The sequence below is a fragment of the Anarrhichthys ocellatus genome, unplaced genomic scaffold (genome assembly GCF_004355925.1).
Source record: "Anarrhichthys ocellatus isolate YVR2014 unplaced genomic scaffold, GSC_Weel_1.0 scaffold86, whole genome shotgun sequence".
NCBI lineage: Eukaryota > Metazoa > Chordata > Actinopteri > Perciformes > Anarhichadidae > Anarrhichthys > Anarrhichthys ocellatus.
In genome coordinates this window covers 1081431-1106966 of record NW_022280116.1, presented here as the reverse complement: position 1 = coordinate 1106966, position 25536 = coordinate 1081431, and the positions used below count along the sequence as shown (strand labels likewise).

Genomic DNA, 25536 nt, shown 5'->3' with positions numbered 1-25536 from the left:
GCTGGAGGAGTTAAAATGTAATTAGATTCTGAGATGTCAAATGTGAAATCCAAACAATAGTGGATTCACAGTGAGTGGAGGCAGTGAGCCTCAGTGGGCAATTTATAGGTTCAGTTTCGACTCTGAGTTACTATGGTAACTATAAGTGAGGTTGTTCAGCTGGAATATATGGCACAGGCATTTTGCTCAGTGAGATAATGAAAAGGGAGCAGGAGAGAAATCAGCTGAAACACAATGCCCTGTTTGGGAAGAGATGTTGGTGGAGAATAAGAGATTTAAAAATTATAAATTATTGTTCGATACATTGGCCTACTTTTGAATATGTAAAGTATTTTTAAATAATGTCCTATTACATTTTTGACTGTACTACACTGATGTCCTGCCTGATCTGTTAAAATGAAGGCAAATGTTTGCATCATATTATGATGTAGATCAAGCAGGACTTTGTATGAACGACTACATTTTTTGTATGTAAAAAAAAAAAATACACGTAAAGTCAATTTATTTTTATTGTGGAGATTAAAAAAACCAAGTATTTCACAATGTTTTCAGGCTTATCTTTTTAATGTGTTGCTTGAGAAGATATTTGTTTCAAACCTCACGCTCCGTTTCCATTAAGATATTTTTAACATTGGGACATTTACTGCTACTGCGCGCTTCCTACTTCACTGGTGCAGTGGATGAGAGCTCTTTCTCATCCTGGTTAAACATTAGCCTAGCGCCATGGAACTAAAGCCCCATCCACCAACCTGGGACTTTAGTTTGTGAAAGAGATAAAAAACCTAATTTTGAATTGTTAACATCGCAGATTTAATTATACTAAATTTATATCCGCTCAGATTTAACTTCATGTTAAATGGGCAGACTAATTGTATATTTCAATGGTGATAACTAATAAAACAGTTACTGTAAATACTCATTTCAATTTCATATGATATCCCCAAAGTCAAACGTACCTGCTTTGACTATAAGGGTGGCACTGCTGGACGCCCTGCCCACCTGATTAACAGCAGTTACGCAGTATTTTCCACCATCACTTATTCTAGCTGATTTGATGAGCAGAGTATGTCGTTCCCCCTCCACTTTGACTGCGTAGTTTGCATTGCCGGTGATTTCTGTGTTTTCTCTCATCCAGGTAACTACAACAGAGAACACAGAAAAGACAAATAATGTTATTGTTGTATTGATTGCTTCAATTTACAATTCAAAATTACCTGTGAATGTTTTAGTTGTTAAAACCCAACGTGTTACCTTCAGGAATTGGGGTGCCGGCAATGATGCATTTCAGTAGCACATCGGCACCAGCAGATGCTACGGTGTCTTGCAGGGGAAACTCAAATACAGGGGCCTCCATTGGGTCTTCTTCAGCAGAAACATAAGAATCATCTGACGAATCTACACAGTTTGACAAAAGACAAGCCTGAAGCCATTTTTTCCCCAGTGATCAAATTAGAGGAAAATCCCCTCTAGTAGGGAATGAGTAATAGGTTGATTAAACATGAAAAGCAAGCAGACTGGAAATTTACACTACTGCAGAAAGCTAAATGAAAGAAGCACAGCAAATCCAACCTAACTCTGGAGACAAGGGTCGAGGGCGACGGTTCTTTCCTTTGGCCTTCAGCTGTCGTCCCTCTTTGGCACTACCAGTTATCTGCTGAGGCTCACTTGTCTTCACATGAACATCCTCGTCCATCTTTTCATCTTCAACAATAATCACGGGGATTCTTATCTTTGAGGCCGGTTTAAATTGATCCACTTCCATTCTCTCCTCTGTTGGGGTGACTGGTGACATCCTTGGGGGTTTTGAGGGTGGTTGAGGAGGAAGATCTTGCACAATGACCACCCTTTTTTGTACCAGTGGACTTTCGGGTCTGTTTTCAAATTTTCTTAGTGCTACTTCTATTGGCGTCTTCCTCCCCGAAGTTTCATCCTTTTGTGACGTTTGCAAAAGAGATTCTTGGATGTGCAGGGATTCTTGCATTCGGGAGACCCTTTGCACAAGCGGACTTGGTGGCCTTCGTTCAACCTTGCTTAATGTCATCTCAGCAACATTCCTGCTTGGCGAATCTTCCCTTTGTTGATGGTATAATGCTGGTGATGATGACCTCTGAACGATTTCCGTTACTGGACTGACCCTACTTAATTCTCTCACTGATCGTTGTCCTGGTAAGTCGGATAACTGCATGGACTCTGGGGTGCCTGCAACTTCTCCAAATCTACTGACTGTTACGGTTGTTGAACCACTGCTTGCTGTCTTTTGGGGTTGGGACATATGCTGTTCTTGCCATGTTTGATGTTGTTGCTGCATTGGTTGCTGATTATGTTCCGTTGCCCTCTGTTCCTTTGCCCACTGGGCACGTTCCCTTTCTTGGAGCTTTTGAAGGACTTGTGGAGGAATAGGTTCAATTTTCATTAAAGGCAGGCGCTGCTTGCTCTTTAGAGTGAGCTGTTCAGTTGAAAACGACTTCTTCATGTGAGGTTTACCAACAAGCTTCTTAATGCGCTGGAGCTCCTCGGTGAACTTGTTCTCAATGTCTTGAACTTTTTGGGAGTAGCGAGGTTTCTCCTCCAGTGAAGCGGCTCTCTGTCTAAACATAGATCTTCGTTCAGCGGCATCCTCTTTCAAAGCCTCCCTTAGGTCTTCCCTTGAACTTTCTCGAGAGATGCCGAGCCGGCTTCCTCCATCATCTGAATCTACAGATCCGGCACGATTGAATCCTGCCCAGGACCCTCCCGAGATGGAACCTTCTGGAATATCAAGGCTCCGTCTCCGCTCTTCTAATCCACGAACCTTCTCAAAAACCTTTGAGCTTGCCCTGGTAAGCTTTGGGGATGGTCTGAGGGTAAATTCTTTCCGGGAGTACTCGCTCAGTGGAGTCTGTGGTCGGGAGTCCTGGGTGTTACCTTGGGTGACGGATTTGGGCTGCCTGACCTTTTCTTCAAACTCCCCAGGCACTGTGTCTTGGTAATCAGTTTGCGCAACAATTTTTTTACGCAAGCTGAGAGGTGTCGTTGAACCGGAGCGACTTGGCATTGGAGAGGTGGAGGGACGTTTGACGAGCCTTGGGGATGGGGGTGGGAGGGCTTGTGGCGGAGATTCTCTTGAAAAGTTCTCTGACGGGCTCCTGAAATAAAGGATTTGAAGCAAAATCTGTTGGAATCGGTAGGTTGTTACTAATTCACAATCTTTTGAGTATTGTATTGAATTTGAGTCCAATAATACAATCATTACACTGAGGTGTTTTTTTATTTTTATAAACTGCTAGAGTTATTTGGATGTTTCTTTCTTGCCTGGTTGTGTTAGAGTGATCCTCACGTCCATGTGTTCTACTGTCATCTTCTGCACATTTGTCCATCACTGCATCTCATGTAAAGAGGAGATATGACATATTGTACAGGTAAGCCATTGGGTTCCTGCATTGACTATGAAACACAGCAAATGTAAGCTGGTCATTGTTTTGGTTATCAGGCATGCAAGTGCGACTCTCGCCAGCCTCGTTTTCAGCCAATGCAAGCTCTGTTCTACCAACTGTTTATTATCAACCAAGCACCAAACCGAGACAAACAAACTTAGCGACTACATGGAGCAATTAGCAGCTAAAGAGCCAGTGTTTCCATAACAGGTCTAAAAGGAGAGCGAATGGTTAACCTTATATTCATCAAGTAGACACAAATGCAACTCCAAATAAATGCCAATGTTACTGCTAATAAAAGATGTATAAAAGAAAATCCATGATTCTCTAAGGGAATAATTGCAAGCCGGAAACACAGTGGATACCTGTATGCACAGCCTGGTCCTCAACATCCCCGCTGTCTTCTTTGGTCTCAAATTGCTCACCTTCATCCTCTGTATCGGAATCTGAAAAAACATATAAAACCATGAAAAATGATTTCCTAGTGAATTAGAATTTTACCTGAGAACACTATTGGTTGAGAAAATAGTGCAAGTTAAACAGTACTTGGAATAAAAGTGCCGAGAGAATCCCTCATAGTATAAATTATTTACAAAATTAAATGTTATACAATCTATTAGCCTTAGTTGAAGGCAAGCAGCAGAAGACGAGAGAGCACACGGTTATTAATAAAAGAACCAATAGACTACATTATCTTATTCACTTCAGTGATGTCTATTTGATTATGACGGTCATAATCAAATAGAGATGAGGTGTAATGCAATGGAAAACTAAGCTTGTAGTTGAAGGAGGTTAATTTAATCTTTGATGTGCCATTTTTGAAATGCATATTATGATATATTTTGACAGTATTTCTCCACAGCTGGGATTATGGTCCAAACATGCACAATTGAGATGTCACCGTCTACACAAATTTGCAATTGAATTGTTCAATTGACTTTTACTAAACACCATTAACATGAAATGTTGCCACCCTCGGGTCTCATTAGCACATCTCAGCTAAATGTACTAAATTTGTACAGTCTTTATCTTTCATCATTTTCTCATTGGTATCTGCAAGTTAATATTGGGGAAGGGAATATAATACATTGGAGCAAGATAAATAGAGGTGTTTCAGTGTTTCAATTGAAAACTTTATTCTTTCCATTTGATCCCTTTTATTAAAACATAAAAACTTCTTCCAGCTGTACCATCTGAAAGATATGGAGATATTCCTCAGACAGAGAAAACTCAGTCATTGGTAGAACTCAAAATAGAAAGCGCTATTGAGTCATTGGCATCCCAGCGGCTCTCATGGGGTGTTTGCTTCACAGTAGGTGGAATTAAAATAAAAAAACAGAGGCTATCTGTTGTTCCCTTGCAGTAAGAGAACACAATAGGATTATGTTGGTCATTCTGAGCACGATAGAGAAATACTGGGATTGTTCGTATGAATTCAATACAAAGACCAAAACCTTACATCTCGTGTGTGTGGCAAGCTCATGATGTTACTCAAAGCTAATAAATCTACATAAATTGCACAGTCATGCAATATCTAAATCATATGACAACATTGAACATTTCAAAATAAATCTCTCTTGGACGTTTTCAATGCAATGCTTTTCCCAGAATAGCACCTACAATTATAATAAAGCAGTTACACATGTTTTATATATCTTAAATATCACCAGAGTCTGTTGTACACACTGTATATACGATTTTTTACACCGTTATAGCATAATTAACAACTGCCGCCACGAAGCACTCACAAGCATCTTTAGATTTTGTCCAAATCTAAAGTACTGAAGCAGCGTTCCAAAACCAAAACAATTACAAGAAATGTACATTACATTAACCATTTCTATGATCACAAAAGTTCATGTTTAAGTATTTATCTCACTGCAACATCTCCAAAAGAACAGTCATTATATTGATTTACAGGCTAGAATTTAGGTGACACTGAACATGCTACATGAAAGTGCCAAGTTTAACAGGGCTGGGTATACACACAGCATTTAATTAAAAGGTACACTAGTTTTGAGCCATGCTGGTGGTGTGGCTCGAGGGATGACAATGGTAATCCATGACGATTAATCTAGTGCCAGGACAAAGTTTTCACTTATCCAATGAAATAGCTCGACATCTACATGATGGATTGGCATCAAATTTGGCACAGATATTCGTGGTTCCCAGCTAATGTATTCTAATGACATCCGACGTCACAAGTATTATATAATTTCCAGTTAAACATATTTATATAAAATGAATCGGCTCTTCCATCCATGAGGCCCATAGAGCATGCACACTAACCGTTCCTTTAAATCAGCCTCCCAACTGCTCTTTTTTGCAGATAGCCACATGAACAGCAGTTCAGGGAAATTATTTGAAATGAGAGAAATGACTACAGGATTCGACAATTTTTTCCACTTTTCCAACTTCCATCCATTATCTTTCAACACTCATCCATAGATAGACAAAAGAACATAGATCGCCATTGATACAGACAATCATTAACGCTCACTTTCACACAGAAGTTCCTATCCACACTGCCATGTGGAGACCTTGCATACAGGGGGGCCACCCAACCCTGGGATCAAGACCGAGCCCCTCTTGCTGTGAGGCAACAGGGGCTCCCCATTATCCAATTTTTAAGACATAATGATTTGAGGTTCATACTTGGAAGTTGATTTACTTCACAAAAAAAGTAATGATCTGCTGATTTACAGACTTTCCCAATGTAAGTCAATGGGAAAATGTATTTTTGGGCCAAATTGCACCCCATGATAGACCCATGGTTTGGCTTAAACAACAATTGGCTTTAATGCCTAGAGCTCTTCCTCGGGACTTGATTCAAAACATATCTCAAAGACACTGAATGTAATGCACTAAATTTGATTGACAACATTTTACATCAGACAAACCCCAGCTTCTACCTCTAAGATTCTGGTATGCACGTTGTTCGAAGAACGGTGCACAAAAGGTGATCGTGATGAACTTCTTTTGATCAATTTTTGTTGAAAAAAAAGGTGGACGCTATTGCATTTCTAATTAGAGAGATCTCATTAAATCATAGAGGAAGGTTTGGATTTTTTCAGCGCCGACTTAAAGCACGCCTTGAGTAGTAAGCATGTTCCAGAAGAGGATGCTATTAGACATCACACAGCTTCATTAGTTAGTGGCTTGACGGTGCTATGATGGCAGTGAGTGATTGCATTGGGGCATTACTGAATGTATGTCACACAATACTCCCAGAATAGTGTGGCTCATAAACCTGTCACTGTAACCCTACAGAAAACCATATAGCTCAAGTTCATCCTCCATAATGAGATTTACACTTTACCATCGCAATGTCTTAGTTTTGCCCTCTCTGTTGTGACAAAATAAGTTTTATCTTTCAATCATCGTCTACATTCACCCTTCTATTTTAAGGCATTAGCGTTACAAAATGTTTCAGTTTTTGATATTATCAGTTTCAAAATATCCATATAATAAAGAAGCCCGTAATCGCGATAAGAAACTCTCCAAAGCCCCCTCCCCCCTTACATGAGCAACATTAGTCTAAGAAGCATCACAGTACATCTGCATTTCTAGTGAAACAAAATTCTTTGAAGTTAGTTCAAAGCTCTGGCGGTGTCTTGAGCTGTGTGATTTCTAATCAGAGTGCTAATGCTGGTTTCTATTGGCTTATATTCCACAGTAACAATGGTCTCAGCCTGTTTCCCTATTGATCAAGGATGCACAGATAAGCTTCATCTCCTTTAATTATTGTCAATGCATCTGACACTGTCAGTTGAGAAAACCCTCTGCTGCCAGTTGATGAGCCGTGATGTTGATAAAATGCTTCTGTCGACACATAACATTGAATATTTTGCAGTTTTTTTGTACGTTCTACATACAGCAAATAGATGAATCAGTATAGAATCAATAGAGCTATGATTGACAAAGATAACATGAAATAGCACTTGCCTGATTCTTTTCTTTGGTCTGGATTTTTTTGTTATGGCCACTGTTGGTATGTCCTCGACAGGTATTTTTTGTCTTGGCTTACGTTCATCAGCAGGGTATTCCCCGAAATACAGTGGGGGTTCCGAGCCATTACTACACGCCTAAATCAGGACATTTTCTGCAAAAGACATCAGCCATTAATATGCCGACTTTGATGTCAAAGATTCAACTTGTTATTTACTGCAAGTCTGCTGACGTGCAGGTGAGAGCATCTCAATCAAATGCAAAGACAAAAAAAACGTTAAGAAGGCACTTTGGTCCATTATATAACAAGTTGCAACCTTTAGAGAGTCAGCACTTCTTCCGAGAGGATCCGTTTCTGGAAAGCACAGAGCGTAGATCTCCATCGGCAGGTGGACACGTCTGTTGAATGCATATCATCCACTCTGAGGGAGCCCCCACTGTCCACACGATAGCCAGCAACAGTGTGAGCATCTTCCCCCGCTGTGTTCCACCCCACAGGCAGTGCACACCGATAGGCAGAAAAACCAGTGGGAGTGATCCAGCCCTCTTGAGATCAGCGTTCTACAGTATTGGTTGACGTTTTTCATTTTTTCCCCCCATTCCTCCCCATGTGCCCGTGTGTCGTTCTTCAACCGGTGTAACGAGCAGACGTCGCGTTGTCGGCAGAGGAGAGGGGAGAATCGCTGCGCGGGGACCTCCTCACTCCTCTGCATCGCTGGAACACTGGTAGCTCTCGCTGCAAATGTGCTGCTGGCTGCTTACGCCAACTACACAAAGCAAATGCTATTTACAAAAGGATGCATTTAATGGCCGCACCACACTGCTACACACATAAAAGATAACACAGTCTGTTGTACATGACGCGATCAGCTGCTGCTAATATTTGATACATTTGGTGGACTAATTCTTGAATATGCTGTCACGTCATCACATGGTACATTTTGAACGACTCTGTATTTCGAGAACACTTTCCCCTACAAAAGGAAACGAAAAGGCAGTAGTGCCTTCACATTTCATTTCACCACCTCAGTACACGGAAATGGCTACGCTCAGAATTGACATTTCAATTGACACAGCGGCACGCTGTGCTCAGGACAAAATGGCACAGTGTACACGCTGAGAGTTTGCTCTCACACCTATGGACGTTCATATAAGCCCAGGTCTAAAAAGGCACTACCTTTTACAGCAGTGTATGTAAAAGGTACATCAGTAATAACTCATACTAAATAAATCATGGTTGCAGCTAGGGCTGCACGGTTATGGTCAAAATGTTTAGATCACAATGGCATCCAAATAAGACTGGTCCTTATTCACAGTACATCTCCGAGAAGAGAAATTTAATTGGACCAATAATTTTAACCCAAAATGACTAAATAATCAACAGAGCTTTGCTTGGACAAATTCCTGCTTATTAACAAATCTTAGCATACAGTATGTTACTCTTCTTCTCTGGTTGCATCCGCAACATTCAGAGGCGTTGTTGGCCGCCATTGCAGTGTGCGCGCACAGCGGCATAACCGTAGACTGTAAATAAGAAGTGGACGCAGTCACCGTGACGTCACCCATTGGTTTGTGGACGACAATATTTTGAAGCCTTAAGTTTGGCCTTTTGGCCGTCACCATCATGGTTTTTGGCGACCAGAAGTGTCACGAGACGAAGGAGCTAAGTAAATCCGAATGCTAAAAAGGAAATTTTTAGGCAACCAAAGTGTTACAATTAACTTTCATGAACTAAAAACACACTGTGAAAGGGTTTAAGCTCTAAGACATAAACACGGATAACTCCCAGACCGAACCACGCCGTGGTAGCAACCTGTCCATCACAATGCTCTAAAGCATTCCCTGCTCTATTGAAGAAGACTTGAAACTAGAGATTGAGACCATAAACTCGTGTTTACAAAGTTTATTGAGGTAATAAATCAAGAGAGAAGTAGAGTCATTTTCTCATAGACTTCTATACAACCAGACTTTTTTTTGCAACCAGAGGAGTCATGATGGTCATTAGAAAGAATGCAAGTTTAAGACACTTCTGTATTGGCCTCACTTTGAGAGACTTGGAGGTTGGAAAAAGTACTTGGGCCATTTTGTTTCCCAATGGTGCATTTTTTTATTTTTTTCAGCAGCCAAAAATATATGAAGATGTCATTCAACATTAAGATTAAGATTTCCAACAAAAGGGAATTATGATTCAGAATTAATTTCAGAATCATAGCTTTCCTCCAATGGACTCCAGTACTGATCATAGTTACCATTGTTTTTTTCATTTTTGATACATGGACAGTTAATATTCTTTACTTTATTATATTTCTTTTTTGCATTACCTGTACATCCAGAAACTAGTTGTTGGTTTTAAACTAAGAACTACGAGTATTAAAAGGTAAAAACTATTTCATACGCTGTATTTTTGTGTAGCTGACTTTGCAAACTGAATGTTCTGCAGTTTGCAAAGATGTTGTTCACTGTTGTTCACCTTTAAATGTGAGGTGATGAATAGATTGTGAAGTTGTATTCAATGTAGTTGTATCAGCACCGATTATACTGTGACTGCACATGTTTGACTAAATGAAACACGACCAAGTGTTAACATTCAACTCCACAAAATAAGTGCACATACAGTATGTATCAGTCCTAATGGTGTATGAGATCAGTTAACCTACTTTTCAACCCACACTGTGAATGGCTGAACTCAGAGAGGCTTAATAATTCATAACCAGAGACAGATTTCAGTATTTACTCATAGCCATGTCCTGAACGGTTACTCCTCCTATATCATATTCCACTGAACACTCTCAGGATTCCTTGTCATCAAACAACATTTGTTGATCTACTTTTATAGCTACTTATTAAAGCAACATGGCGAAGGGGGGGATTTCCACAGTGTAACTGCAGCTCCACCTGTTCACTCACATTAATGGTCCAGGAGGAAGACAACATGAGGAAACTATCCAAACACACTGGAAGGGGGCCATGGCCATGCTCAGTGGTGACGTCTAAAGCTCCCAGTATGAGGTCTCTCCGAACAGTATATTACTCTGCAAGCTTTATATATAATATAGTTCAGTCACTTACTGAACTGTTATTGTCAGCTCTGTGCAGCTTTTAGCGTCTTTTAGCTTCGTCTTTTGGTTTTACTGCTTACAGTAAACTGAACTTGCCTGCAGTTCAGTCTCACCACCCTCTTCAGCCTCCAAGAACACGACTCTAAAGGAAAGATTACGTTGCTCTGTATCACCCGGATATGTAAATAGGCATCTGTTTGCCACTGTGGCAACTTTAAAGTTGCTAATATCTCAGTTTTTTTTGCTCACAGTTTGTTTCTGCTGCCCCCGAGTGGCCGAGAATTTGTCAACGTAGGTTTAAAGCCGCACTAATCAATGCTTTCATACGATCGGTCTTTTATAATGATCAAGGTTCATTTGGAGTGAACAAAACCTTCAGATAATTAGCACCCAATCCTGCAGTTCCCCTCATTTCTATGGAGCCTTACTGGTCATTGTTTTTGGTCTCATCATATTTGTTTTTCAGCTAAAAAGCTCTGAATAACGAACTGTACGCTAACTGTATAGCAACAAAAGGCAGACAAAGTTAGCGGCTAACAGGTGAGGATAGTGGAGCATTTAAAGTGCCAGATATTTTTCTCAGGAGTTGGTGGAGACCAAAACAGTGAATGCTAATATTGCTCTGTCTATTCACTAATATTTCTAAATCTAATTTCCATGTTGTGTTTACAACTTCTTTCACTGCCCTCAAGTTGCCTAATTAAATGCAGCTTTGAAGATATTTGACCAACCCTAAAATTGACTGCAGAACCAAATGCAGAACTAAAAGGATACTAGATACATTATTCCGTAAAAACAGTATATATATATATATGTATGCATGACATCACAACATATGGCAGACATCTTTATGCTTGTGCGTATTTAGTAGAAGTGGAAAATGGCCCGTTCCTTGATCAGTAGAGGGCCGGCTAAAATTAGCAGTGATGTCTTCCTGTGTAATAGGAGAGATGTTGGCTGGCTAACATCACAAAAATCTAAGGCCTGGCACATTCCACTGTATAAATAACTATGGAGAGTTGGTGGGCGGGCGGGCGGGGGGTACAGAGAGATATTTTCAAAGGAGAGAGAGGGAGAGCGAGAGAGAAAAGGGTTCATTGAGTGATGGGACAGCTGCAGACTTTATGTACATGGCAAAGCAAAAACGGGCTGAATCAAACTGAAGGTTAAAATGGAGAGTCAACGGAAAACTTCTTGACGTAATTTGAACTGAAGAAAGCCGATAGCTCCATCACGTGTGTTGCATAAAAATCACACAATCTATCAAATCTAAGATCATTTTGAGTGGACCACAACGGAAAACAGCTGCTTGTATAATCCTCATAGCATGCTAATGCTAACAACGTCCAGCTGGTAGATTGATCTTACTTGAAACAGAACTAGGGGAATCTAGGTGACTGTGTTGTTGCCTGTTGATTACTGCCATCATACAGTATCACACAGGTGTGGCGAAGCAGCCCTTTCATCTTAATTCTCTGTTTGACTGGATTTCAAAATAAAGTGCCTCCCCCTGTGATCTGTGAAAACGGAAAGCAACACGTGGATTCTGCCGTAAACTACACGAAGTTGCGATTAAGGATCAAATAAAGTTTTGTCAAGCCCAAGATCCATGCTGAGCATGGATGACTATATAGACTATATATATAGCATTAATGACTACATAGACTAAAATAAACTGCTATAATTACCGTATTTATATTTTAGGCTTCTTGTCTTCGATTTTCTAATCTGTTGTTTTGCACCATAATGAAGTCAGTCCTATTGATTTGTGCCAAATTGAAAACAATAGAATTTCAGAAGAAAACCTCAATGAAATGGAGATTGTCATCAGCATCTTTTTCTTGTAAACCTCAGGCAGGCGGCGTCCACGTCGTTGATTTTTCTAGTACTCACATTTGACGGTGCAGGTTTTATGTGGCTAATGTCCAAGCGCCCAATATTTATACAGTAACGGTAATATAATACACTGTGGTTTTGTTGCGGCCCACACTAAAAGGAATCCTTGTCATCACATTGCCCAGTATGCAGACATCGCCCCTCTTTTAGGACACAGTTTTTGTAGCAAGCTTGCACAAAGCACCTTGCTGCTTGGACCCAGCAGGGATCGTTTGTGTGAGCCGAGCGCGCCACCATTTGCCAAAACTTTACTCATGCTGAACCGATTGAACTGCATTCAGCAGCGATGAGTCTCGACTTATACTCTGTCAGCAGGGAAAGGTGGCTCTCAATTGGAAGAGTGAGTTTCCTCCACACACTCGCGCTGCGGAATAATGACAGAGGGCTCAAACTGATATATGAGGGGAATATTTGTGGAGGTGGTTATGTCTTTTTTTCAAGGCAGCTGACTTTAGATCAGTGCTGGGGTCCACAAAATGCATGGAAAGACGTTTTGTTGATGACAACGGGAGTGTAAACAGGCCCTCTGATACCCTCTCAAAGACTCGCTTTGGCCGGAATCTGTCCAAAGCCCGTGTTGCTTAAAAGGATAAAATATTTTCAGCGCCTTGAATCAACGTTCTCTTCATGTGCTAATCTCAAAGAGAGACACTCACAATTCCTTATTAAAACATCAAAATAATGTGTTGTTCTCAAATTTGGATCTCCAAGAGCATAACATTTAAAACGTTCCTTCTTTTTTTCAAGAAATTGAAAATACATTTAGAAAGACATTCTTTTAGAAATGATCTTGCATCTGGTTACAACAACCATCTTCCTCTCCTCTCTGCACCATAGAGGGATGAATGAATGACTCGTTTTAGATACATATCTATAACACCATACGATATATAAAATCTAAAAAAAATGAAAAAATTCAGTTTGTTCAGAATTTAATAATCAAGTTTTTCAAATTAGTTATTTTTGACACTGATGCCTTTGCACAGTGACCCCCCTCCAGACGCTTTGGGAAACACTTTTGGGAAAACTAAACCCAGCAACTTTACTTGTTTTGGGATTTTAATTAATTGCATGTAATATTTTCCAATAATTGCAACTCTGCAACTAATGGTACGTTTCGCTATATATAGCAAAGAAACATTTGAGTGACATTAAATATATTTATAGTGATTTATAGTGACATCTAAAAACACGACACGTGTACACGTGTGTAAATATACAGTTGTATTCTTGATTGTGTGTATTTATACCCCTGTATATGTTAGCATCTTCTTTTCCTCGCTTTCCTTTCTTTTTGGAGCAGTGTCAAAAATAATGTTATTATTTGTAGCCTTGTACCAAAATAAAATATTTTTTAAAAAAGTTCCGAAATAAAGCTAATGATCCGCATAGCCTGTCCAAGTACCAGATAATGACAGACACCATTTAGCCCCATACAAATCTAAATAAACACTTCGACCCATTTGGATGTAAATGCAGTGATTGTCATATTTAAGTAGTAGCTTGTGTCCTGGTTGAGAGATCAGTCAGTCAGGGGGGGGGGGGACCTTTTGGATGACTGTGGCATGCTGGGTCATTTTCATGGTCGTTGGCCTCCAGCAATAAATTATTTTGTAGTTAAAACCTCATTATCAGCATGTCAATGACATTACTGACATTCTTAAATACATGTAAAGGTCCATTGGAAGACTGGATTACGTCGTGATATCAGATAGATGGCTATCTATATTATTATCAAGGGCAGGGGTCTCAAACTCCCGGCCCGCGGGCCGGATTTTATGTGGCCGCGAATCCGCCAGCAAAAAAATAAAAAATAAAAATAATTTTTTTATTTTTTTAAGTTAGACTTGATAACAAAAATATCCCCATAGTCGAAATTATGAGATAGAAAGTCGAAGTTATGAGATAGAAAGTCATAACTATGATAGAAAGTCATAATTCTGAGATTGAAAGTCAAAATTATGAGATTGAAAGTCAAAATTATGAAATACTTAAACACACAGTCACAGAAGCAGCTCTTTGGCTGGTTACTGTACATTTGACATGGAAATGTATTGTGAGTACATTGAAGACTACTTTAAACTGGCTTTAAAACACATGAATACTTCATGTGGGATTGTGCAAACAGACCCTTGAAAGGATTTTAAGCTTTGAACAAAGTTATTGTAATAACTTGTGTTTGATATTTGTCTTTGCTATTTTCTTTAATAGTTTGATATTTGATAGAGTAATGTGGGTTTCTTAACCCTAAATTAAAAGGATTTAAGTTATAATAACAAATGTGCTTAAATATATTTTACATTTATATAACTGCATGTACAATATTTTTACACTTGAATAAACAATAATCAAATGCAGAGAGTTATTTAACAATATGTTACGAGTAGTTACATTTACAACCGGCCCTTTGTGGGCGACCATGATGCTGATGTGGCCCGGAGTGAAAATGAGTTTGAGACCCCTGGGTTAGGCGGAACTATGGGTTTTGTAGTCAAATCCATTTAAGGCTTATTTTTTTAAAGTTTACATATATAATGTATATAGTGGTATTACCTTCACCGAGATCCAAAACAGCCAGCACCGCGCTGCTCCGAGCATCTCCCACGTGATTGTTGGCAATGCAGGTGTAGAGGCCCGCGTCACTGGGCTTGCAGTCCCTAATCCAGAGCCCTCCGTACTCCTGGTTCTCCATGTTGAGGAGTTCGTCGTTGTGGTACCAGTACAGGGAGGGCTGGGGGTCTCCGGCCACAGTCACCTTCAGACGGATGTCACAGCCGGTCCCCACGGCGGCGTTCCTCATCTTGCGCGTAAAAACCGGGGGAGACTGGGTGGCATAACCGGGTCCCGGAGGTTCAATTTGCACCGGACTCACTTTGGACCGCTTCGGGGGGATGATGGGGCTACGGGGGGCCGCTGCTTTATCTGCCCCCTTTTTCAGGGTCATTTGCACCTCGGCTTTTCTCATGGTTGAACCGATTCGGTGGATCCTGCAATGGATTCTGTGACTGTGTGTGTGTGGACTGTGCGCCTGTAGCACAGACTGGGACCTCACTCAGTAATCTAAACCAACATCCAGTGAGCGCATTAGAGTCTATGAGCAGGCTTTACATATAAACTACAGTTATATCAAATTTTTTTAAATTTAAGATACTCAGTAAGTTTATTTTATTTGGAAGGCTGAATTAAAGTATATAGAAACACGATCTGCCATGGATAAATTATCATCAAATCACTGTTCTTTGACCTCCGTTGTTGTCCGAAGCAGAAAAATAAATAGTTGATTACCAGGTAATTAGGCAGATAGAGACAGCTACCACTCTTCCTGCCCAGAGGTATTTTTAGGGCAAGACCCAGTGGATCATGTTGCATTAACAGCTCCCTTGACTCGTCTCCTGGAAGTGACGGCCCTGCTTTTCGCCTCTTTTCTTCCCCCCTGTTGTTCTCTGACTTTTCAGCCTTTTGTAATCACTTCCCTGTGTGCAACTTCTCTTGCCGAACAAGGCGAATCTTCAGGAAGTGTCCTCTTTATTCCCAGCGGCCTTCGAGATCAGTTCTTTCCTTGGCTTCTGTTTGAATGCGAGCATCAAGTCCCGTCCAACAAGTTGCACAGTGCCGCCCCCCCTCCTCCTCCTCCTCGTCCCACGAGTTAAACCGCCCCACTCATTATCTCCCTCTACGTCTGCCAGTCCGAGGCGGGGAAATGACAGTCAGAGCCCCAACAGGCCTCACAATGACAGCTGCGAGGCTATCCGTCTGCCCACTCACCAGCAAGGCTCCCGCCCCCCTCGTCATTTTTAGCCGACCTGAGGTCAGTAGAACATGTGAGATGGTGCAACGCCTGGCAGGGGGGGGGGGGGTTAGTGTGGGACGGATATTTAATTTGTAGGTCAAATGTAGAGGCTGACGTTGGCCTCCTAATTGTGTTCAGGTGGTCAGATATCTGAAAATACTATCACTGCAATGACATTGCAAGCCGGCAGCTGTGGCCCTCTAATAGATATTTTAAGCGTCTTCTGTATGTTACGTTAACGGCAAAGTTGAGGCAGTAGTAGCAGATTGAAAATTGGGACTTTGTTCACCTGAAACACAAGAAACAAATGAAAAATAGGTTGGCATTAGTAGGCTAATGTCTACTGTGATTTTCTTAACAAATGAGAATATTTAAATTAAATTGAAAACAAATGATTGTAAGAATACTGCCACTCACAACTAATTTACTGTCACCATAGCCTTTTGCAATGTAACTCTACTGCTAGCATATTGCTACAAATATAACATTACATTACCAATAAGTAAAAACACCTGTGGTATCTCAACATTACAATACAACTGCAACTACTAACTTAACAGCACAGCTAAATAGCTTATACTGTGCATTGGCTGTAACACACTAACGTTAGCTGTGACTGCTAACTAGCATGATGCTAAAGTTACAAGTATGTAGCTATATAGTGTGCATTCTCAACAAGGATTGGGGACAAAGCAGTTCAATATTGTAAATTAAAAACATATTATGCAAAAAAAAAATACAAAACTAAAAATAGTAAAAAAAAAACAGAATTTAAAATGAATCGAGCTAACTAATGTTTCTAACATTACAGTTAACGTTAGCTAACAAAGCACTCCGCAAGTAGTTTGATTCTAGGTGAAATGTGTTGCAAAAAAATATTTTCAAAGGTAACTGCAAAAATACATTATTTTTAATAAATTCAAAACTATTTCAGTGTTGTATCGTGAATGTATAGTATTGCTGCACATAAACTGCTTGCATGTTGTTGCTAACGTCCCCAAATAATCGTTAGCATTCGGTGCCTAGCTAACGTAGCTTGAAACAAGTATACATGCAACATAAAAGACCTGAATAAAGCAGTTTAACATTACAAAATAAGTCTTGCCTTCTATGAAAAGCAGGGAACTATCAAAACACTCCCACAAACAGGTTCAAGGACATAATAAAGCAGAAAATCAGTAGCTGAGCAAGACTGAAAATCAATTTTACTAGTGAGAGGTTTGTGCACATGCAGTGGGTAACGTTGGCAAGGCTCCACCATCCATTATATATAAGAGAAAATAATTCATATTTCTCTCTTTCTGTCTTGACCAATCACATCCACGCAATGACACACCCGCGCGTCCCTAAATGCCATGGAAACAGACCCGACTGGGGTTACTTAAGGCCTCAGAACTTTCTGATCCTCACTCTGCACTTGGACCTGAACACGAGCGGAACACTTCTTGAGCGGATCACCTCTTGAGCTGAACACCTCTTGGACATCCATACCGTGGAGAGCCGACTCTTTGAGTTTTTAACTTCTGGAGAAAAGCTACTTGATACGAATCTTTTGGAGAACTGAACTACTGGATCACTACTATCGTGGACCCTGAAGCGAGCAAGAAAGATTGTAGCCGACCCCTCTCACCCTGGACAAAAACTGTTCATGCCCCTTCCATCTGGCAGGAGGCTGAGGTCCATCAGGACCAAGACCTCACGCCACATGAACAGTTTCTTCCTATCCGCAGTCGGGCTCATCAACAACACTTCTACACTACACTTACATCTCACTTGTTTATAGTCCCGTTATCTGTTCGTTTGTGCACTTTATTTTATATTTCACTTTATTTTATATTTTTCTGTAAATTTGAATATGTTTCTACTTTGCACTGTGTTGATTGTTAAATGTTATGCACCTCCCCTCATGTCAAATTCCTTGTATCTTCAACATGCCATGGCAATAAACGGTTCTGATTCTGACTCTGATTCTGATTTATGGATTTTCCTTTTGAGTAATAATTGATGCTAGATGCAGAAACCAGAGGTAAGTTATCAGTGAATGGTTGTTATTCTGTTGTGTATTTTTCTTTATAAAGTCTAGGTGTCTTTATCAGACAAAGGTAAACTAATAATTACTAAGTCTCCAAGTTTATTTTACTCAGGTATCGATGGCTGTGACACAGGAAGCAACATCCAAGATCTCCTAGACAACAGAGAAGATGTGTTTCACTTGTGAGATTTCTGATCTGATGTGTGCTCATTTCCAATCTCTAATCCTTGGTTTAGCCGCGAAGAAAGTGTTTATCGTGTATGATACCACCAGAGCACTGGCTCATTCAACGCTGCAGCCAAAGATGCTGCTGTGGAAGTTTTAGCAGGTCAGGGCTGCACAGTGGCAGTATCGGACCTGTACACCATGAAGTTTAAAGCCACTGCTACCGCTGAGGACATCACCTGTATATCAATATCTCCCTGGCATTAGAAGAAGTTTAGCTTTATATTGAACTTCGGAATTAAATGAAATAATTTGTCTCGGCAGGAGAAGTCAAGAATGCCGATCACTTCCGTTATGCAGAGGAGACCAAACTGGCATGGGAGGAAGCAAAACTGTGTGCTGACATCACTGAGGAACAACACAAACTCACTGAGGCGGACCTCATCATCTTTCAGGTAGGGGCTTGGTGACAGTAATGCTTGTTAAGCTTCACTTAGCTCAAAGCTAACACTTTGCCTTACTTCTCAGTTCCCCATGTACTGGTTCACTGTTCCTGCCATCATGAAGGGCTGGATCGACCCGGGTGCTCACACTGGGCTATGCCTACTCTCAAGAAAAGAGATACAGCCAGGGAATCTTCAAGGTAAAGGCTCAAATCAAGCGGTTTGCATTACTAGTCTGAAACTGTTGCATCTATTTTTCTAACTTGCTTTTTTTTCTGCACAGGACAAGAAAGCAATGCTGTCCTTCACCACTGGGTCTCATGAGTCCATGTTTAGTGCAGATGGTATTAATGGAGACATGAATGTCACACTGTGGCCACTACAGGTACTGAATCAGAATATTGCTTCAACTAAGCATTAAAGATCCAGAGTGTAGGATTTGGGAGTTTAATGGCATATATATTAATCCTGATGTTTTATCAGTCTATAATAACCTAAAACTAAATTGTTTTGGCTAGGGTAGAATGAGAAATTCATATCTAAAGAGGGAGTTGGGCCTTAGAGTTTGCTTTGTTTCTACTGTAGCCCAGAAGGAACAAATCTAACACAGATTCTACAGGTTTCAATCTGTAACCCCCAATTGGACGACGCTCATGTTTAACACTGTTTCTCTATCCAGAATGGCATCCTGCACTGTGGCTTCCAGGTTCTGGCCCCTCAGATCTTCTGGGCTCCGTCTCACATTCCCTCTGAGGAGCGCAGCACCATGCTGGAGGGCTGGCGTACCTGACTGCAAGGTGTCCTGGGCGAAAAACCACTTTCCTTCACTCCCATGGACTGCTTTGATGGGGAGAAGGGTTTCCAGCTGAAGCCTGAGGTCCATGAGAAAAATGCCACCGAGGAGTATGGACTGACGGTTGGGACCCACCTGGGAAAGGCACTACCACCCAACAACCAGATGAAAGCTGGAGTCTGAAGACATTGGGGCTTCTGTATTTCCTTGCATGACAGAAAAATAAAGGCTGACTTGAACTATATTGACGTCTATTACATGAGTTTTTGATGCATATACAATGTCATGGTTCAAATATGAAGGGCAGATTTCTTGTACGGAGTTTTCTTTACGTGTACAAGTGGCAGAGTCAAGAAATAATGTAAAGGACTCTTGAGTGCCAGTTTTTCTGTCTTGCAAAGTGATTGACTTTCAAAATATGCTTTTTGTCATTAGGATTTCTGATAAAAGCTGATTTCTGTGTTTGATCACTGGGTTATGATAGATGCCTGGTATGCATTTCAAAAACTATTCAAGCTAGACACTCACAGTTCAGTGAACATCACTTCACCACGTTGCCTTCAGGGGCTTTGGCTCAGGAAACCCTACTTGGCTGACAAAATATAGTAAAAAAGTTATTATCCCGACAAGGAGAGAAAATTGTAATTAGCTCTTTTTTTTTTGACTATCGTAGCTAGCATACCGTATATTAAAGGCCAAATATTGCCCTTAAAAACAAACTACAATGCCTGGGAGCATATAAAAAGACAAATTACTAAAAAGAGGGCTCAAAGTCAGAAAGTCATGTCAATATGTGATTCTTTATTTCAAATTTGCTTTTTGGTTTTGGTGCAGAATAGGTGAATCTCATTATTTTAAGACCATCTGTTGCCAGGAAACTCTCAACCACAGGTGTCAGCTATAACAGACCATATGGCCCTATTATAACTGAAATGTGTTGGTCTGATATATATAAACAGGAATGCTGTTGATATACCTGGTCACAAGTCAGGCCAGATGCAATATGTACGGTAATATCGTTTTATGAAAGTGATTTTGCCGCTGACCTGAACGCATCTATAGTAATAAGGAAAGTATTGTGAGACGTTAACATTCATCTAAAAGTGGAACTGAAGGTGAGTCTATATTGCACTTTCCTCTCTCGAGGCTTTCATTCTTGAATCCGTTGATATGGAAAGAAAATGTTTTGATCTCAGTTTTTCCCCCAACTTACCGGTATTTCAATTTACTATATTATTTTGAGAACTATTTCATTGGAGATTTCACAGGTTTCCACCGATCACATGGCTATTTGTTGCATGAACATTAACAGAAAATAAGAATAATCCATCTTGAGATCTGTACGCTATGCCTGATGTTGCATAACTTCTTTTGTACAAGCAGGTTCAGATGTTACGTTAGCTAGCTTGTCAGCTACGAACGTCACGTAACTTAACCGATCATTTCAACAAACGTGATGTTATAATGTAGACTATATACTGTATATATATACAGTATATATATATACAGTATATAGTACATATATATATATATGTAGGGTATATATGTATAACATAATATATATAATCTCTCTCCAGCAGAGACGGGTTGTGTAATGTTTACAACTCATAGCTGTACTGAATGGTAATAGAGGACTGAAAGATAAAATAAAAATAACTCTAGTATAAATAAAATTTAAATATATTATATTTAAGAGAAAATAATTCAAATTTCTCTTTCTGCCTTGACCAATCACACGCACGCACTCACGCAGCCGCGCGTCCCTAAATGCCATGGAAACTGTAATGGTAATTTTTTATGTAGTATATATTTCTACTTACTTAGTATATATTTCTATTCAGTATATGGTATTCATGCATAAGTAATTTTGCTCTGAACTTAGTTGAACTTCACCGTGTCTCTGTTGTGCAGAAGAAGAGTTCTCCCTTGCCTGTTCACAAAGATAACTAACTGTGTTGTATGAGAATGTTCCAGCGCCAAGGCCTTTGGGCCGCTTGCTTTGGTTGCTGACCGTTTGTTTTTGAATGTTGTTCCTATCAGTCTGAGACTGAAATGTCTGTAACATTGGCCATTGGCTCCCACCTTTGCTCATTCTGTATAAAGAAAGCTTGTTCACTTTTTTCTTGGTTCTTCCTCACTGAGACTGTACGCATTCTGTTGTGATGATTGAACCTTCTCTGCGCAGAGAATAAATACTTAAAAGACAACCTGATTTTTGGTATTTTGTATTTCAGCATGAAAAGACTCACGCAAAGCGGGTATAGGAATTTTTTCCATTACAAAACGGACCGACCGAGGCTACTTAAGGCCCTTCAGAACTTTCTGATCGCTCACTCTGCACTTGGACCTGAACACGAGTGGAACACTTCTTGAGCTGAACACCTCTTGGACATCCATACCGTGGAGAGCCGACTCTTTGAGTTTTTAAAATTCTGGAGAAAAGCTACTTGATACGAATCTTTTGGAGAACTGAACTACTGGATCACTACTATCGTGGACGACAGGAGAGCCGGATAAAGACGCTCGGTCGCCTGCCGATCGAGGAGGAGCACCTGCCGAGAAGAGCACCTGCTGAGGAGGAGCGCCTGCCGAGGAGAGCACCTGCTGAGGAGAGCGGGCTGTGAGTTGGACGGTAAGCGTGCAGGTAAGACAACTTTTAGATTTATTTTAGGATTTTTCAGTTTGATACATCCCCTTAAATCCTTAATTAAAAGTGTTCTCAGTTTAGAAATCAGTGAAACGTTTTGAGTTTAAAGGTGAACAGTTCACACTACGTATATTATCAGGCCTGTTGGAAAAACACAGATTTGGTGGAAACAGACACTCAGTCGATCGTCTGTAAAATGATTATTTGAGTGGCAGAATGTCTTAAATGTGGCGGGATGTCTGTGGAATGTGTTCACAAATAGTGTAGAGGTTTAAAAACACTATTATTGTGGTTTTAAGGCATCGAATCTTCCTATTTTTCATAAAATGCTAAATATAGGCTTAAGTTGTGCACGTGGGTTTGTTTTGATTGTTGAAACTTGAGTTATTGTAGAAAAAACATCTGCTCCTTTTACTTTATAATATTACATCAACTATTTCTTTAACATTGAGATGCGCTTGGCTCGTTGTTGTGGTATTTTGTTTACGAGGGACAAGCGAGCGATCTGTTAAATAACTGTACGGGACTGTATGTGCGCGTGCACCATCTCCTCCACGCGCTGTGATATGCAACTCAAACTGGGAAAATAATGAGTTATAAACTAAAGAGGGTACTGTGGTCATGTTGGATTAATGTAGCCATGTTTCACTGTGCGTCATGACGCACGTAGCTCAATGCATATTAAACACGTTCACGCTGTTTACTGCAAACCATTGATCGTTTTGTCCACACAAACATTGAAGTCCTTACAATTGTTTGGTGCAGAATAACTAACTGTTAACTGAACTAACAGAGGCAGAGCTGCACTATGTTTGATATTATTGTTAAAATATTAAAAGGCACAGCCTCTTGTGTGTTGGTGACACGTGTAGTGCGGTCATCATTTTTTCTAATTTAATCTTTGATTATTCTTCAATGTAATCCAGAAATATTTCATGTTATGAGAAATCCTTACAGTTTTAATTTTTCCCTCTCAGCTGGTGTGAACTACATCATGGAACGTCCTGCACAAGAGGGCTACAGGATCGTCCCGTACTCCTCTGACGACGGAGCAGGTGAAGTATGTGTTGAATATGTTTATTATGTAAACGGTGAGTATGAGGTCAGGCTCGACGTTTTGGTCCCAGCTAGGGAGGAGGAAGAGGACGAGGAGGAAGAGGACGAGGAGGAAGACGTCGGGTCCGACTGGGAGGCCTTAGACTCCGGCTATGACTCCATGTTCGAGGATACAGAGGACGAAGAAGAGGAAGAGGAGGAGGAGGAGGAGGAGGAGGAGGAGGAGGAGGAGGAGGAAGAAGAAGAGGGGGAAGAGGAGGAAGAAGAAGAAGAAGAGGAAGATGAAGATGAAGATGATCCTCTCACCCAGCAGTTACCACCTAGAAGTTTCTGGCAGGGGTTTCCCCTAGTGACGACTCCTCCTCCCTTTCCCGCTGGCCATCCTCTCTCCCTCCCTTTTGGTGTGGAATGTCCTGAAGAGGCTCCGCCCCTGGTCCCCCAGAGGTCAGAAGAGTCCACCAAGAGGAGCAGGGAAGTGTGAAGAGGCAGAGGACAGGTGAGGAAGACCACGAGGACGCAGCGCCCTCTACTTCAGGCCTCTGATCCTCCAAGAGGAGGACCAGAGGAGAGGACTACAGATGGTCTCCATCCTCCACTTCAGGCCTCAGCTTCCTCACACACAGAGGATACTGGCAGTCGGCTGAAGACAGCGACTCTGATTGAGACAGACAGCCTGTTTGCTGCAGGATTGTAAAACCTTTGTGTCTGGTAGGACTGATAAAGCACCAGACAGCCTTCCCTCGCGTCTGGCGGGGTTGACGATCGGTAGCATCCTGCAGCAGAGCTTTTAAATATCGCTTCTTTATACATCAAGAATGCGCTGCGGACAGCTGCCTCGACGTGTTGGTGCGCATTGTTTTGTTTTTGTCGTTAATTCAGTTTTATGCTGCGATACCCAGAGCTCTTTCACCAGAGATGAGCTCATAAACATCAGGGAAACAACTCCAGCGGACTTACTTCCAACTTTTCAGTTAACTAATGTGGAATTACTGGACATTCTCGTCGAAGGTGCTCTCACCTTAACTCATGCAGTGAAGCGCCGTATGGAGAGGCAAACGGGCCGGCGCGCTCGTGCGTCTTCGCACACGTGGATTTCGCACAACGCTGCCGGGCATATTTCTCGCCAACGTCTGCTCACTGAGCAACAAACTGGACGAACTTCAGCTACTGGTGGGGAAAGACGGAGACTTATTCATCCTCCGTTTTGTGCCACACTGAGACCCAGCTCTGTGGAACGATACCGGACTTTGCGCGCCAGCTGGCTGGCTTCCAGCTGTTCATAGCGGATCGCGACACGGAGCTCTCTGGCAAATCGAAGGGTGGAGGAATCTGTTTCTACTCCAACAGTGGCTGGTGTAACGATGTGGCAGTGGTTCTGCATCACTGTTCTCCTGATCTGGAATCTTTTATCATAATCTGTAAACCCTTTTACTCCCCTCATGAGTTTGCTTCATTCATACTGGTCGGTGTTTACATTCCGCCGTCTATTAAATGCCCTACCAGAGAGGAGAACATTCTGGACCACTGTTACATCACAATCAGCGGGGCCTATCACGCCGTCCCTCGTGCTGCACTGGGACACTCTGACCACGTCATGGTCCATCTGATTCCCGCATACAGGTAGAAATTAAAGCTCTGTAAACCTGTGGTGAGGAAATTCAAGCAGTGGACCAGTGATGGAGGATCTTCTGGCGTGACCCCCTTCCCCAGTGACGACTCTCTCTATTCTGGAGAATCATCCCGTCCCCCAAAAAAACAAGGATCAATGGTCTTAATTACTGCAGGCCCGTCGCCCTGACCTCTGTGGTTTTGAAGTCTTTTGAGCGCCTTGTCCTGTCCCATCTTAAAACCCTCACTGACCCACTCCTGGACCACCTGCAGTTCGCCTACAGAGCCAACAGGTCTGTAGACGACGCAGTCAACTTGGCCCTTCATTTCATCCTCAAGCAGCTGGACTCCCCAGGAACCTACGCCAGGACCCTGTTTGTGGACTTCAGCTCTGCCTTTAACACCATCATCCCATCTTTGCTGCATGACAAGCTCTCCCAGCTGCACGTGCCCGACTCCACCTGCAAGTGGATCACAGACTTCCTGTATGACAGGAAGCAGCATGTCAATCTGGGAAAACACGTCTCAGCCTCCCGGACCATCAGCACCGGTTCCCCCCCAAGGCTGTGTTCTTTCCCCTCTGCTCTTCTCCCTGTACACGAACAGCTGCACCTCCAGTCACCAGTCCGTCAAGCTCCTGAAGTTTGCGGAAGACACCACCCTCATTGGACTCATCTCTGGTGGGG

At 41.4% G+C, this 25536-nt stretch overlaps 1 protein-coding gene and 1 pseudogene across 1 annotated transcript in view; one reads left to right on the top strand and one right to left on the bottom strand.

Annotated features, from left to right (window-relative positions):
* The window catches only part of LOC116398597 (striated muscle preferentially expressed protein kinase-like), a 38627-nt gene extending 22654 nt beyond the window's left edge, over nt 1-15973 (bottom strand). Inside the window, 6 exon segments of the mRNA XM_031875045.1 lie at nt 957-1139; nt 1252-1395; nt 1570-3125; nt 3292-3358; nt 3779-3859; nt 14870-15973. Coding sequence (XP_031730905.1) covers nt 957-1139; nt 1252-1395; nt 1570-3125; nt 3292-3358; nt 3779-3859; nt 14870-15281 — 2443 coding nt within the window. The 5' untranslated portion in view covers nt 15282-15973.
* Nucleotides 15974-18110: 2137 nt separating this feature from the next.
* Nucleotides 18111-19722, top strand: LOC116398586 (ribosyldihydronicotinamide dehydrogenase [quinone]-like; annotated as a pseudogene).
* The last annotated feature ends 5814 nt before the right edge of the window (nt 19723-25536 follow it).